At 42.5% G+C, this 16,234-nt stretch overlaps 1 protein-coding gene across 11 annotated transcripts in view; it reads right to left on the reverse strand.

Moving 5' to 3' along the window:
- DEPDC5 (DEP domain containing 5, GATOR1 subcomplex subunit) overlaps positions 1 to 14,960 on the reverse strand; it is a 90,568-nt gene extending 75,608 nt beyond the window's left edge. For 6 of the 11 annotated variants that reach the window (XM_036823117.1, XM_036823113.1, XM_036823115.1 and 3 more), the window contains exons 1-8: positions 14,800 to 14,957; positions 13,993 to 14,110; positions 10,164 to 10,251; positions 9,723 to 9,769; positions 8,474 to 8,559; positions 7,720 to 7,803; positions 6,325 to 6,374; positions 2,568 to 2,637 (exon numbers count right to left, since the gene is read on the reverse strand). In XM_036823117.1, the coding sequence (XP_036679012.1) occupies positions 2,568 to 2,637; positions 6,325 to 6,374; positions 7,720 to 7,803; positions 8,474 to 8,559; positions 9,723 to 9,769; positions 10,164 to 10,251; positions 13,993 to 14,050 (483 nt within the window). In that variant the 5' untranslated portion in view covers positions 14,051 to 14,110; positions 14,800 to 14,957. Of the gene's footprint in view, positions 1 to 2,567; positions 2,638 to 6,324; positions 6,375 to 7,719; positions 7,804 to 8,473; positions 8,560 to 9,722; positions 9,770 to 10,163; positions 10,252 to 13,992; positions 14,111 to 14,799 lie in introns of all 11 variants that reach the window. The other 5 variants (XM_036823120.1, XM_036823119.1, XM_036823121.1 and 2 more) reach the window with 2 other exon arrangements.
- Between the last annotated feature and the right edge of the window lie 1,274 nt (positions 14,961 to 16,234).

Consider the following 16,234-nt stretch of genomic DNA (forward strand, 5'->3'; position numbering starts at 1 on the left):
CAGCCAACATCCTTCCTTCCTAAGTCACGGGAAGCCGATTCTATTCTGGGAGGCAAGGGACCCGCCAAGAGACCAGACCTCCAGGCATGCTGAGCAGTTCCACATGACTCAACCCTGGTCAGCAAGGTGTAAATGGAAGTGTGTCCTGAAAGGAAGCTGACTCGGCTGGAGGGTGCCCCCTTGTTGTCTTTCTTTCCTTCTTCCCTCCTCTGCCTGGCATATAGATGTGGGCACAGCAGCTCCAGCCAGACCACGGAAGCCCAATCCTGAGATAGGCAGAATAGGAAGGCAGAAGGGGCCTTAGACCACCAGTAACTGTGACGCTGTCACACCAGCCATAATTTGCCTACCCATGGACTTCTTTTATATGAGAGAATAAAGCTGACCTTTAAGTATCAATTTGCCACTGTAACTTTGGGAGTTTTTTTTTTTAATACAGTATTATGTTTTTTAATAAATTTATTTATTTTTGGCTGCATTGGGTCTTCGTTGCTGCATGCGGGCTTTCTCTAGTTGTGGCAAGTGAGGGCTACTCTTCGTTGCGGTGCTCGGGTTTCTCATTGCGGTGGCGTCTCTTGTTGCAGAGCGCAGGCTTAGTAGTTGTGGCTTGAGGGCTCCAGAGTGCAGGCTCAGTACCTGTGGCACACAGGCTTAGTTGCTCCGCAGCATGTGGGATCTTCCCGGACCAGGGCTCAAACCCGTGTCCCCTGCATTGGCAGGAGGATTCTTTAACCACTGCGCCACCAGGGAAGCCCACTTTGGGAGTTTTGTTCAACAAAATCCAACTGAATGAATACGTGATCTTTTAAAAGCATAATTCAGGTATCACTCCCCCACTTAAAATCCTTCAATGGGGAATTCCCTGGAGGTCCAGTGGCTAGGACTTGGCACTCTCACTGCCATGGCCCCGGTGTTCAATCCCTGGTCGGGGGACTAAGATCCCACAAGCCGCTCAGTGTGTAAGCATGTGCCAAATTATCATGGTCTTTATAAGCCATACTTAAGAGTCAATTGCCAGAAAACTGGGGGAAAGATCACTGTAAAATACCAATGTATGCCCAGTAGAGTGGCAAAAACTTTCAAAATCTAAGACCTGGTGCTGGAAAAAGTGAAAAACAAGATTTTATATATGGCTACTAGGAGTATAAAATGGTCCGAAGAATTTGAAAAATAATTTGGCATTACCTTACAGAGTAGAAGCTATGACCCAACAAATATATTCCTAATCAATGATGAAAAATATAGTGAGTACAAACGAGATAGCTAAAGTTGGCGGGGGGGAAGAGAATACATTTTAATCCACTTTAATAAAACTCAAACGTGGGCTTCCCTGGTGGTGCAGTGGTTGAGAATCTGCCTGCTAATGCAGGGGACACGGGTTCGAGCCCTGGTCTGGGAAGATCCCACATGCCACGGAGCAACTAAGCCCGTGCACCACAACTACTGAGCCTGCGCATCTGGAGCCTGTGCTCTGCAACGAGAGAGGTCGCGACAGTGAGAGGCCCACGCACCGCGATGAAGAGTGGCCCCCACTCGCCACAACTAGAGAAAGCCCTCGCACAGAAACGAAGACCCAAGACAGCTAAAAAAATTAATAAATAAAATAAATAAATAAATAAATAAAAAGAAAACCTCAAACGGGAGCAAAACAAATAATATACTGTGTAGGGTAAAATACATATGTATTATCACTATGTAAACAAGGAAATTACAAAAATAAAATTCAGATAGTGGTTACCTCTAAAAACGGCCCCAAGTTCTCAACTATTTTGCTTGCCCAGGGGACATCTGGTAATGTCTGGCGACATTTCTGGTGGTTATGACTTGCGGGGGGTGGGGATGGGTGCTACTGGCATTTACTGAGTAGAAGCCAGGGATGCTGAACACCCCACAACGCACAAGACAGTTCCCCACAATGTTACTGCCCTTGGGGCCCAGGTGACCCTTTGTTCTAGAGGGCTGTCCTTTACACTGTAGCGCGATCAGCAGCATCCTCCACATAACCCCAGTTGCGACAACCAAAGATGTCTCCAGACTTTGTCAAAAGACCCCTGGGGAGGCAGGATCACCCCCGGGTTGAGAACCACTGCTCTCAAGGGAGGCTGGGGGATGGGAACATGGAAGAGCAGACAGGTGCTTTCACCAACGTGGGTAACGTTCACAGCTGTTCAGTTTGGATTTTTCCAACTGGAACAGAGTCACAGGAGGAGATTCCTTGGCAAAGGTCTTTCTTCGTGTTTACCAACACAATCTTCTACTGAATTTAACTTTCGCTATGTATTAGTGGACACAGACGCCTGAGAGCTACATGTTCCATCTCTACATCTGATATTAAACAGAAGAATATGAAGATCAACCCCAAATTGGAGAGATCCAACTGTAAAACACTAGAATTTCAGGAGTCCCCAACTATATTACAATATTATCCAGCTGAGCAGATAGTAGCTGGTCACCAGCTTGATCATGAGATCAAGTTTTTGCTGGTTTCTGTTTTGTTTTTGATTTCACGACTTATAGACATAATACCACAGGAAAACAAACCCAAAAAAGCACTTTATCACCCTTACCCTGGTATCTTCGCTTATATAACCACACATGACCTTCTCATTCTTGACCCACAGCTCCCCGGCCTGTGCCCTGAAAGGAGAGGCACATGCGTTATTACGAGTCCTACATAAACCGAGAAGAAACAGGGGTGCCTTTGGGGTGTCTCTCTCTACTCTATCATTTACACCCAAATGACCTGGCCAGTTACAGATTTCCAGAGGACCATGAACAGATTACACAACATAAAGAATTCTCAGAGTACACTGAATCTGTACAACAGGAGCTCTTAACTTGGGGGTCTGCAGACAACATGTGGGTCTAAGGAAGGGCTTCGGGGAACCCACGAACCCTCTGAAATGATGCAAACTTTCCTGAGCACAGAATTGTACCTTCTGGCAAACCTCAAAAGGGCACACGTCACAAAAACAGTTAAGAGGCACTGATGAACAAATTTGCTAACCCCAGCTTTGAGTCAATGAGTTTCAACAAAAACAAGATCCACTGCAGTATCAAATTAGAAGACAAGAAAGAAGTCAGGGGGCACAAAGGGACAGGGTCCCTATTCAATGGAGGCCATTTCGCTGAAAAATTTTTATGTCAATATTCAGTAATGTAATATTATGTCTTTTCCCCCTGCTTCTTTATTCTGTTTTTCATATTGTCTACAATGAGCAAGCACTGTATGTAAAAATACTTAGCATAGGCCTGATACATAGCATGTGCTGAACAGCTGGTACTTGACAGTATTAATTCTATAATCAGGACAGGTGTGTTGAGACTGGCCACCATAGAATCAGAGCTCAAGTCAGAGAAGATCCCAGAAGATCCTCTGCAGTGGGGCAGTTCTAGCAGGAAAACACCCAAACTGGATGTTCCAATGGGCTTTAAGTGTGACTCTCAAACAGATCTATCTGCCCCAGGACAGCTGGGAAGTCAGGGCCAGAAATTATTCAGTGTTGCTCCCTCTGGAGTGTGAGTTAGAAAAAATAACAAAAAAAAATTTTTTTAAGTTAAAAAAAATAGGCAGCTAGTCAGTAATCCCCAAAATTATATCTGGGAAAATGGTATCTCTTCACAATGAGATCAAATAGACTAGGTTTCTAAGTTCAATTTTTAAAAAATATTTATTTTTTTACTGAAGTATAGTTGCTGTACAATACTATATGTTACAGGTATATAGTATACTGATTCACAATTTTTAAAGGCTATACTCCATTTATAGTTATTATAAAATATTGGCTATATTCCCCCCGTTGTATGATACATCCTTGTAGCTTATTTTATACCTAATAGTTTGTACCTCCCACTCTCCCCCCCAACCCCCACCTATAATGCCCTTCCCCCCTTCCCTCTCCTCACTGGTAACCACTAGTTTGTTCTCTATATCTGTGAGTCTGCTTCCTTTTTGTTATATTCACTAGTTTGTTGTATTTTTTAGATTCCACATATAAGTGATATCACACAGTATTTGTCTTCCTCTGTCTGACTTATTTCATCTAAGTTCAATATTTTAAAAAAGCAGAGTGCTGTTAGAAGATAGATTTTAGTGCAATATTTTTCTTTAAAATTTTTCTTCAATTTTTTAAAATACTGATTTTGAAGTTTTTTTTTTTTTTTTTTTTTTTTAAACTTTTTTTTTTTTTTTTTTTTTTTTTAAATTTTATAGCTACTTTTATTTTCATTTATTTATTTATTTTTGGCTGTGCTGGGTCTTCGGTTCGTGCGAGGGCTTTCTCTAGTTGCGGCAAGTGGGGGCCACTCTTCGTCGCGGTGCGGGGACCGCTCTTCATCGCGGTGCGCGGGCCTTTCACTATCGCGGCCCCTCCCGTTGCGGGGCACAGGCTCCAGACGCGCAGGCTCAGTAGTTGTGGCTCACGGGCCCAGCTGCTCCGTGGCATGTGGGATCTTCCCAGACCAGGGCTCGAACCCGTGTCCCCTGCATTAGCAGGCAGATTCTCAACCACTGCGCCACCAGGGAAGCCCGTTTTTTTTTTTTTTAAAGAATACATTGTGAATTTACTGAGAGAAAAACAAAATGTTTATCTTTAAGGAAAAATAACATTTCAAAGGTAGGGTCTCAAGGTAATGAAACTATGTCCTTAACTGTTGACTAAATTACCAGATTAAAAGGGTAAATTACAGAGAAATTCTCTAATAATTTATTATAATTTGATTTTATTTTCTCATATGAGGCCCAGAACACTTTTTTTTTTTTTTTTGGAAAAGAAAGTGACTTTTGATTCAACGTAGAAAGACTATAAATAAGTCTCCTTGGAAAAATGGTAGAAGATTTTGTGGTTTACATTTAACCATGAATGAGCAAAATATTAGGACAGATCTTGAAAAGTCTAAAACTGACATTATGTCAGGGTGTATGAAGGCACTTACATGGAGAAACAAGGAATTTAATTATGAAAGGGATTCTGAGAGGGTTTCTAAACCAGGACTCATCAAACTGTAGCCTGCAGGCCAAATCCAGCCCATCTCCTGTTTTTGTATGGCCCACAGCTAAGAGTAGATTTTACATTTTTAAATGTTAAAAAAAAAAAAAAAAAATTTGCAACAGAGACCTGAGACCCACGTGGCCCAAAGTCTAAAATATTTACTATCTGGTCTTTTACAGAAAAAGATCCTAAACCTACCACTTCATTTTGCAGAGGAACAGATGCAGAGACCCCCTGAGCTGCCCAGCATCACCCTGCTAACCACTGGTGCTGCAGGAATGGAATACAGGTTTCCTGACTCCTGGCCCACCACCTGGGAGAGACCAGCTTGTATTTGATGGCATAAATAGGTTGCATTTCTTGTTCTGCTTGAGACTTCGTCACTTCTTGAACTGTGCTTTCGTTGCTAAAATTTTTTCAAAGAATTTCTGACCTTATAACAACTTCTAAAACATCCCCTTTTGGAAAGAAAAAAATGAATCCTTTATCCTTTCTTTCTTTCAGGTTCAGTAATTCAGACTAACCAAATAGCCCTCATTGCTGGTGAAAGGTCTTTACAAAAGGATTCCGGCCGATAAAGGTAGGAGGAATGGCTGAATTAGAAAATCACCATCTTGCAATAATCATCAACAGATGAAACCATTCTGTGAAAAGCTGATGGGGAATTTCATAACAGGGGACCAGGCTGCATCACCAGAATCCAGTGGTCAATCTCACATTAAAAGTGAGTCAACCAGATGTAAATATGCTTGAATATATACAGTAAATTTCAAGAAAGACACAGTTTCCTCTAGGGAAAAGGACATATTTCATTACACACTTTTTTGGTGCTGTTAAGCCTTCACTATGTGGATATTTTGCTTTTTGACTTTAGAGGGGGTTTCAAAAAGTCCCCTTTTCTCTCTTCTTCACAAACTGAAATACAGAAATCATTTTAATAAATCAAGAGCAGTGTGATATCTCTAAAAAGACAGCAAATCAGGAACTATTGTGCTAGTCATTTTATGTCTCCAAACCTGTTTCTTAAAGTGTAAAACAAGAAAGTTTGATGAAATATGTTCATCTAAGGCTTTTTCCAGTTCTAAAATTGTGAGTCTATCCCTCCTTTGTTCAGAATACCAGGCGGCTTCAGCAACATCCACCCATCTTAAAACTACTATAGTGCATTTCGGGGTCTTTTGGATTGTTTTAGCTACCACAAACTAACGTTTTAAGCTATTGTGTATTTTATTATAAGGACGTCCACATGCCTCAAAGGCTGTATGTAGCAGTTACTGCATTACATGCTATTCCCAGTTACAAGCTAATAAATCAAGAGTGACATAGTATCTACCTGATGCCAGCAAATTCCACCTTCTGAGTGATATAGGCACATGTGCTGACCTAAGGGAAAAGAGAGAGAGAGAGATTCAACAATACATCAAGGCCATGAAAGGTCACAAAGAACGTCTCCTGGCTTTCGAACCTCTTCTATTAACCCGAAGTTCAATTAACATGGGAGTAATAGATTTATCCCATAGGAAAACCTGCTGGGGCAGGTATAACAGTAGGTTCTTACAGGTTTGGCAAGTATAGACAATAGTAAAGACCAGGTGGATAATAAGTGGCCAGCTTCAGTAATATACTTATGTTCACATACACTTGCATACATATGCACATTTACATATGAAACATTTGTTTCTCATTTTAGAAAATGGAACCTTCTCCCACCAAATAAAACAAGAGCAAAGATATCTCTTTCTGAAAATATACACTGTGTGGACATTATACCTATGATTTGTTGTTTCATAATAGCCAAAAAGTCCAAAAGGAGAATTTTCAGCAGCAGCTCACAATTCTGATGAACTGATCATGTTCAGCGGAAAATGTCCATTAAAAATAAATAAACAAGGATAATGGAAGGAGGGTAAAGCAAAAAAGGAGTCTAACCTGGAAGGAACAAGATCTCGGTTCCAGGGACTTCCCTGGTGGTGCAGTGGTTAAGAATCCGCCTGCCAATGCAGGGGACACGGGTTCGAGCCCTGGTACGGGAAGAGCCCGTGCACCACAACTACTGAGCCTGCGCTCTAGAGCCCACAAGCCACAACTACTGAGCCTGTGTGCCACAACTACTGAAGCCCGTGCGCTTCGAGCCCATGCTCCACAACAAAAGAAGCCACCGCAATGAGAAGCCCACGCACCTCAATGAAGAGTACCCCCGCTTGCCCCAACTAGAGAAAGCCCGCGCGCAGCAACGAAGACCCAACGCAGCCAAAAATAAATAAACAAAATAAATTAATTTTAAAAAATGTTTAAAAAAAAAAAGATCTGGGTTCCAGTCCAGAGTCAATTGCTTACTAGCTTTCTCATCTTAACTCCTCAATCTCAGTTTTCACATCTATAAATTCAGGGTAATAAATGCCTGTCCACAAGAGGAGATGTGAGGAGCAAAAGAGATCAAGTGAAAACCTGAAAACTAAAGTTCAAATGTAAAATAATATTACACTCTCCCCATTCAAACCAAAAATGCAGAGCAAAACTCTCTGATAACAACAAGCAAAACAAAGCTTATAAAAACCATGAAAAGAGAATGGGAGGAGACATACAACATGTTTACAATAATTGTCTGTGATGCTGGAATCAGAAAGGATTTTATACTCTTCTCCATACTAGATCTACATCTCCCTGGTGACATGGATTATTAACATAATGGAAAAAGTAACAGACTTTTTAAAAAATAATATCTTACCAAACTTTTCTTCAGTCGCCACATATCCCCACGGCCAATATATTGATCCTTAAAGGTTAATTCCACTAGGTCAAGGGTCACATCCTAAAAGGGATAATCAAATATATGTCTCTGCTTTACTCTGCCACACTTTATAGTCTAAGATAACACTCACTCACCATGGAGAAACCTTTTGACAAAAGGACAACTCCTGGAAGACCATTCAGTAGTAGAACCCTGACAAACAGAATTTTACCCTGCCCAAGAAGGCTTTGGAGGACAGGTAAGTCTCCAACAGATACTATAGCTGCTTATCGTGCGTGGTTAAATGCAAAGGGCACCAGAGTAGTGATTCTGTGTTTCAGTCTTGATTCTGGCACACAAACACGACATTGAACTGTGGGCTTTATTTCCCTAGATAATGTCAATAATATCTTTTGGACAACGATTTTTACCTCTTAATTTTATAGCATCATTTCTCAAAGAAAAAAAAGAACACATAAAGAAATGTTAGTATTTTTATAGAAAATTTTACATTTACCTTCACAAACACACATATACATACATAATCTTTTTAGGACAAGATTTTTAAAAAGGGGTGAGGATTTTAAATGCAACCTACATTCTACCTATAATCTAAATGACCTATGTATGACCACGTATTTAATAGCCTAACACTATACTTAAGTAACTCATTATTTCCTTAGAGACCTAATCTTGAGGAAGGGTGTTAATCATTCCTCAAAAGATATTCAAATCCAGAACAAAGACACACCTTAGGGTCTACGACATTCACATACACATCTTGATAAGGTCTTAGCCGAAACACTTGCGTCACGGTCTGGTCCACACTGATAGTTTCTGAAACGGAGAAGGAATCTGGATCAGGTAAAAATATTCGAATCCATAATTACTCAGACATTCAACAAACAACATCCTTTGCCAAGGGCAAGACATGTTCTCAGCCTTCAGCAGCTTAAAACTTAGAGAGTTCTCTGCTTTTCAGGTGAAATAAGACCTGAACCCAAGCAATTAAAAAATGAGAGAGACAAACAAATAATACAGAGAGACAGAGACAGAGACAAACAGAGAGAGAGAAAGGAAAGAAATTAAGAAGCAACATAAGAACGTTCAAAGGGTTGTGAAAATTCAGAAGAGGAAAGAGATCCTTTCTCTTTTGGAATGAAAGTAGCAGAGGTAGTTAAGGAAGAAATAAACTTTTCGATGAGCCCTTAAGTCTGGTAAGTAAGAAACAACAGGTGGCAGGAGATGAGGTAAGAGTAAGAAGGACACTCAGGATCTGGATTTTACTGACTGTTTTCCCAACAAGTTAAAAAATACAAAAAAAGTGGTTGACACCAAAATCCTTTAGAGCAAATTAAAGTTTTCTTTAAGTGCCACTTAAGGAAATACTTTATTAGCTATCGATAAACTTTAGTTCCTTGATCAGTATGGTATAGTCATTAGAGGAAAAAAGAAAGGATTTGGATCCAGAATGAGTGAATAGAATCACTGCTCTGGCTCCTTCACTTACTGACTCCAGGCAAACCCACTCATCCCGGTAAGACAAAGTTTCCTCACTCTCTCAAGAGTTGGTGGGAAAATCAAGAAAGATAAATGACAAACAGCTCCCAGTACAGTGCCTTGCACAAGTGGCAGGTAATCAACAATATATGTTCCTCCCCTGCCCCGACCCAAAGTAGGTACTTAAATATTTTGTGAAGAAAATATAATATTGAGAAAAGCATGCTTTGCCAACAATCTTTTTGAAGTGTAAAGCTTCACCTATTCAGATTAACCGTCCTCTTCACTCTAAATATAGTTTTTTCAGTGCCCTCAAGATGCTGACAAATGAGATTCCTTGGCAATTTTGATATCTAACAATTTTTTTTTTTAGCGGGAACACAATTTGATAAGGAGAGAAGTACTGTGCCCTCATTCCCAGAGATTGTGAAGAGGAGTTTCTTACAGTTTCTCAAACAGTAAAATGTAAAAATCTTAGAGAAGAGAGATGGAATTTTTACCTTTCTGCAAATCCTCCTTAAGTGACTTGACCTGCAAAAGCAGAGGGCTGGGGGAAAAAAGAAAAGCAACAGAGAGAAGGGATGTTGTCAGCAGTAACTAACCAGCTTTCTTCACCACCCACAAAACACAAACAGATCACTCTGGACATATTCTAACTGGCAGCACAACAATGGGAGAAAGTTCCCTTAGAAAACAAACCCTGCACTTGTATTCAAGGAAATGGATAAATGCTACAGAATTGTTCAGAGTTGTCATCTCAGCTTTAAAAACAAAAAGAATGGACCACTTTTTAAAAGATGATTGGTTTATCAAATCCTGGAGGGCAGGACCATTTTTATCCAAAGGCTAAGAGCCATCTTCCCCTTCAATCCCCTTAGACAAAATATCACCTGGAAAGAGCGGGCTGCCCAGTTAGTTCCCTGCTCCTGTCAGACGCTCACCTGTACTCATCGTTGGGGTGAGCAATCTCCACAATGTCTCCAAGCTTGATGTAAGGAAACACTTTGGGGTTCACGACTAGCTCATCATCTGAAAGACAATTCAGCCATCTCAGGCAGCAAAGAACTCACTTGGGCAGCAGGTTGCTGTGTATGTTCTCACGCGGGTCCTTACAACCCCATCATTTGGTATTATGACCCCATCTCGCAAGATGAAGTTCCATTTAAAATTGAGATTTAGGGCTTCCCTGGTGGCGCAGTGGTTGAGAATCCACCTGCCATTGCAGGGGACACAGGTTCGAGCCCTGGTCTGGGAAGATCCCACATGCCGCGGAGCAACTGGGCCCGTGAGCCACAACTGCTGAGCCTGCGCGTCTGGAGCCTGTGCTCCGCAACAAGAGAGGCCGCGATAATGAGAGGCCCGCGCACCGCGATGAAGAGTGGCCCCCACTTGCCACAACTAGAGAAAGCCCTCGCACAGAAACGAAGACCCAACACAGCCAGAAATAAATAAATAAATAAATAAATTTAAAAAATTGAGATTTAGCTCAACTGAAGGATTTGCACAGGAATCCAGAGCTAGTGAGTAGTTGAGGGGGACGGTGTTCAGGGACCTTTGTCTCCAGAGCTTTTCCTACTAGCCCACTGCTCCCAAGGAGAGGGTAACTCTTCTTCTCTGGGAATTAGGCCTCTGTGGCAATCCTTGACTCCCTCAAATAGCATGTATCTGGCATATGCCAGGAACAAAACAGCCAGGGTCCCACATACAACAAAATCCTTTCTGTTTACAGTGTTTGCAGAACTTCTCAAAATACTGTCTGAATGTGACCCTCACAATAAATCTTTGGATCTAACAGAAGCAAGGAAATGACCTAGGAGATAAAGCAACTTGCCACAGAGTAGATAGCTAGTAACAGTACACCAGGACTGGTTACTAGTCCAGGGTTCCTAAACCAACCACCTCTTACACATGAAAATCAAGCCAGATAAAACACCCTGGACTTTGGAGGGCAGCACCTTATCAGGGGAAAACTTCATATATCAGTTCACATTAGAGTCCAACGAGACCCTTAAAATATAAGGAGAATGTGATTTCATATGTTTATCTACCCTTGCCCCCCACTGGGGGTGGGGGAGAATTCTTTCAAATATAACAAACTCAGGATCATAAAGATAGGGTGATTTTTTTTTCTTTCTGTTTTAGCTTTTAGGGAAAGACATGGCCTTCAGTTATGCTAAAACCATGACAAACTAAGTATGTCCAGATTTCAAATATAATCAGATCTAACAAAAATTCAGCCTAGGAAAGCGAAGTACTGGGTTAATCCCACAGTTGCTTTTTTTTTTTTTTGTATATTGTTTCCATTGACAGATGTATACCAAATCCTCTATGAAGTCTTCCCCTAACTTCCACAGTCTGAATTAAGCTCCCTGAACACATATTCCTTCCTGCTCCATTTTATCATTTCCTTTTTGCATGTCTGTCTCATCAAGCTCATGAAAGCTCCGTAGGGAGAAGGGACCTTGTCATATTCAAAATCTTTAAGTTTGGTACAGGTATGTACTTAATAAATACTTGTTGGATGTATTTTTTAAATTTGATTTTTACTTTACTTATTGAAATACAGTTGATTTACAATATTGTGTTAGTTTTCAGTTGTTCAGCATAGTGATTCAGTATTTTTGCAGAATATATTCCATTATAGGTTATTACAAGATAACAGGTATATTCCCTGTGCTATGTAGTATATCCTTGTTGCTTATCTATATATAGTAGTTTGTATCTGTTAATCCCATACGCCTAATTTGTCCCTCCCCCCTTCGGTAACCACAGGTTTGTTTTCTATGTCTGTGAGTCTGTTTCTATTTGTTTTTTTAATAAATTTATTTATTCATTTATTTATGTATTTATTTATGGCTGCATTGGGTCTTTGTTGCTGCGCGCAAGCTTTCTCTAGTTGTGGTGAGCAGGGGCTACTCCTCATTGCAGGTGTGGGCTTCTCATCGCGTTGGCTTCTCTTGTTGCGGAGCACAGGCTCTAGGTGTGCGGGCTTCAGTAGTTGTGGCACGCGGGCTCAGCAGTTGTGGCTCTTGGGCTCAGTAGTTGTGGCTCTTGGGGCCTAGAGCACAGGCTCAGTAGTTGTAGCGCATGGGCTTAGTTGCTCCGCAGCATGTGGGATCTTCCCGGACCAGGGCTCGAACCCCTGTTCCCTACATTGGCAGGTGGATTCTTAACCACTGCACCACCAGGGAAGCCCTCTGTTTCTGTTTTGCATATACATTCATTTGCATTATCTTTTAGATTCCACACATAAGTGATATAATATAGTATTTTTGTCTTTGTCTGACTTATTTCACTAAGCATAATATTCTCTACATCCATCCATGTTGCTACAAATGGCAGTATTTCATTCTTTTTTATGACTGAGTAATATTGCTGGATGTATATTATTTATTTATTTTTCTTTATAGTCCTGCAGCAGACTGGGTACAGCACAGAGCTACCTTTGTCTTGTACACATGAAAAAGAAGACTCGCATACATTGTATATACACTGTATATACTGTATCCTTGTATCCTTCCCTCCTCTGTCAAAAGTTATTTCTGTTGCGTGTTCAATTCTGCTCCACAAACGTTTAGGCAGCTTCAGCTGCATACAAAGTGTGGGGTTAACAACAGACTGTGGTTTTAGCAGAAATAGTGTTTTAAATATAGCAATGCTTAGTATATCCTTGTCCTGGTAATTACAATGGCTACATTTATTAAGCAGGTCGAAGGAGCCTGGTACTCTACTAAATACTATACATACATGATTTTACATTATTCCCATAAGACCTTATGATATAGAAACTATTATTTTCCCTTTTTGGCAGTCCTTGCCTTTGGGTGGCTTATACATATATAACATAGGAGCAAATGCATACTAAACTACAATTTTAAAAACACTCACTGTGTTGTTAATTCTAATTTCTGAAGCAAATAAGGTTGTTAGGACAGAGGGAAATTTATTCCTTTACGAAAGAAAAAAAAATCATATGAGTAGGTGCTTTCCTATTCTACAGGTTTATAGACTCAGGGTGCTAAGAGAAATGGTGAAATTATTCTAAAGAGCTGGAATTTGTAGTTAAGGTAAACTAGGGGCTTGCCTGAGGTCACAGGGAAAGTTAGAGGCACAGCCGATACCCGGATTCATGTTTAACACAGGACAAGATGCTGTGTCCTGCCCCATCTCACCGTGCTTCAGAGCCAGGCAAAGGTTCATGCTTTGATCATACCTGTCTTATGCACATCCACTACTTCTCTTTCATTAAACATAAGTTTCTCTTATCTGCCAAACCAGTGCATACTGGAATTTTACAGACCATACACAGTAAATATGTAATAAAAAGATACAAACAAATCAACAAGGACCTAGCACAGAGAACTATATTCAGTATCTTGTAATAACCTGTAAAGGAAAAGAATATCTAAAAAAAAAATCTATATATACATATATATATGTATATATATCTATATATCTGAATCACTTTGCTATACACCTGAAACACAACACTGTAAATTAACTATACATTAATAAAAAAATTTTAAAAACAAAAACAAATGAAGAGTAGTAAGCTGGCAATATTCACAAAGTTTGTTAAAATGCAGGATGCAAATGCTTCTAGAAGGGGCCTGCTACTCTCCCCACTACAGTATCACACTTGCTGCTTCACTCAGTTAAGCTACCTGCCTAGCCTCGATTGTCACGAGTCAGTTTGAAAATTTCAATGCACCGGACACATCAGAACCTCGGCCAACTTACACAACCTCCCTAAGACCAATCAATACTGACCACTGCCCCCAAAGCCCTTCTTGTGGATGACAAGTTTGTAGACCTTCGTTGTTCTCATCTTGTACTGTTGTTTCCTTCAGCTGTTCCAAGCTTGGGGGAGAGAAATCATCTTGCCTCCCTGCCAGTGAAACACAAACAAAAAGGCTGGAATGTCAGACTTTTCTTTGCAACTGCTCTTTGATTTCAGGGCAGTGAAAATACTGCCCTTGCTCAGCTGAGAGGTGGCACCAACCCTCGGATGAAATCACTCCTCCAATTACCAGGAGGGACGTTGAACAAACAGAACCAATGAATCTGGGAACGAAAGGGAATTCGGGCCAGGGTCTAGTCCAACCTCCAAGAAGATATTTTATCATACCCTAAAGGGAAAACTTGGAGTGAATGAGGCATTCATTACCTTGCCTCTATATAAACCAATAACACCCAAATATTAAAGAGATCTTAAAAGAGGTTAGGCACACAATCTGTACATGAGGAAAGTGAGAGCCAGTGCAAGGGACTTGTCCAAGGTCTCTGAGACAGAGAGGCATTCCCACTGCTCACGTTTCGCCATCGATGTCCTGGGCAAGGAGAGTGTAAATAGAGGAAGGCTCATTCCCCAAACCTCCATCTGCACAAACTCTCAGCGGTTCCTCCCCGCACCCTCCACCCCCATTTCATAGCTGATGCCACTGAGGCTCAGAGACGGAGAGAGACTTGCCTAAGGTCACACAGCGGGTTGGGGGTGGGGCCAGGTTTCGAACCTGGGCCCCGGCCCCCTCCCTCCTGATCCCCAAACCCGGGCCCCGGGCGGGCAGCTCCACTCACCCGCAGCTCCGGAGCCCCTTCCCGCTTGAGGCCGGGGTTCCGAGGGCCGGACCCTGGCCAGGGCCCCCGCGCCTCCTCGGGACGCTCCGCCTACGCCCGCAGAGCCTGTGCAGATCCCCAACCCGAGCTCCAGGCGCCAGCCGGCCCGCCCCGGTCACCAAGCGCTCACCTGAGAAGCCGCGCGGCTCCGGTGGCTCCGCCCCGGGGCACCGCCCCCTTCCCGCCCACCCGCCCTGGGCCGCTCTGGCCGGGCCTCCGCCTCGTCTCGGTGTCCGCGCCACTTCCCCATCCGGGGCTCGTGCCGGGGGTGGGGCCTCGCGTGCGGCCTGTAGGTCGGGCTGACCACCTGCGTTTCCCGCTCCCTAGCCTGAGGGCCGTTGTCCCGGTACAGGAAATCCTTTTTCTCCCAGAAGTTCCGAAATAGATCCGAGCACAAGCGGTTCGCTTCCGACCTAGTGATTTCCTCAACAGGGCAAACTCGGGCGAATGTCCCCGGATCTGTAAACGATGTTATGGACCCTCGCCAGGCCTCTCAGGGCTACTGAGAGGCACAAAATAGAGTTTCTGGGAGAACTTTTGTAAAATGCAAAGGGCTAAGCACGTGCGATGGCCCCTGCTGGGAAGTATCCACTTGGGGGGCTTTTCAAATCCTTCCAAACCCCAAGTGGTGTTCTGTGCTTCTCTGGTTGTTAATAATAGCTACCATAGCTTTCACAAACATTTTTATGTAATCGTCACATCCCTTTTAGGTGGCAGATACTATCTCATTTCACAGACAGGGGAACAGGCTGAGGACACCAAACTCCTCCAAGGACAGATCTTGACCCAGTGGAGTCCAACTTGGCTCCGAAGGCTGAGCGTTTAACCAGCATCCTCGTGTCTCACCCAAGGGTTCAGCCTAAGCCCTTATCTGTTGGGACATCTTTCTCTTCTCAAGTTAAAAATCAGAGCTGGGGACTTACCTGGTGGCGCAGTGGTTAAGAATCCGCCTGCCAATGCAGGGGACACGGGTTCGAGCCCTGGTCCGGAAAGATCCCACATGCCACGGAGCAACTAAGCCTGTGTGCCACAACTACTGAGTCTGCGCTCTAGAGCCCGCGAGCCACAACTACTGAGCCCGCGTGCCTAGAGCCCGTGCTCCGCAACGAGAGAAGCCACCACAATGAGAAGCCCGCACACCACAACGAAGAGTAGCCCCCGCTCACCACAACTAGAGAAAAGCCCGCGCGCAGCAACGAAGACCCAATGCAGCCAAGAATAAATAAATAAATACATTTAAAAAAAAAGAAAAAAAAAAGAGCTTAGAGTCTAGTGCATGGGTCAGCAGCCTTTAAAAAAAAAAAAAAAAATCAGAGCTGTGTGGGCAGTGCCTGAAGCTGGCCAAGGACTCCTGGCAAGTTGCCAGCTCCATCTAATTGACCTACGGTTTTCAGAA

Source organism: Balaenoptera musculus, chromosome 14 (genome assembly GCF_009873245.2).
Source record: "Balaenoptera musculus isolate JJ_BM4_2016_0621 chromosome 14, mBalMus1.pri.v3, whole genome shotgun sequence".
Taxonomy (NCBI): domain Eukaryota; kingdom Metazoa; phylum Chordata; class Mammalia; order Artiodactyla; family Balaenopteridae; genus Balaenoptera; species Balaenoptera musculus.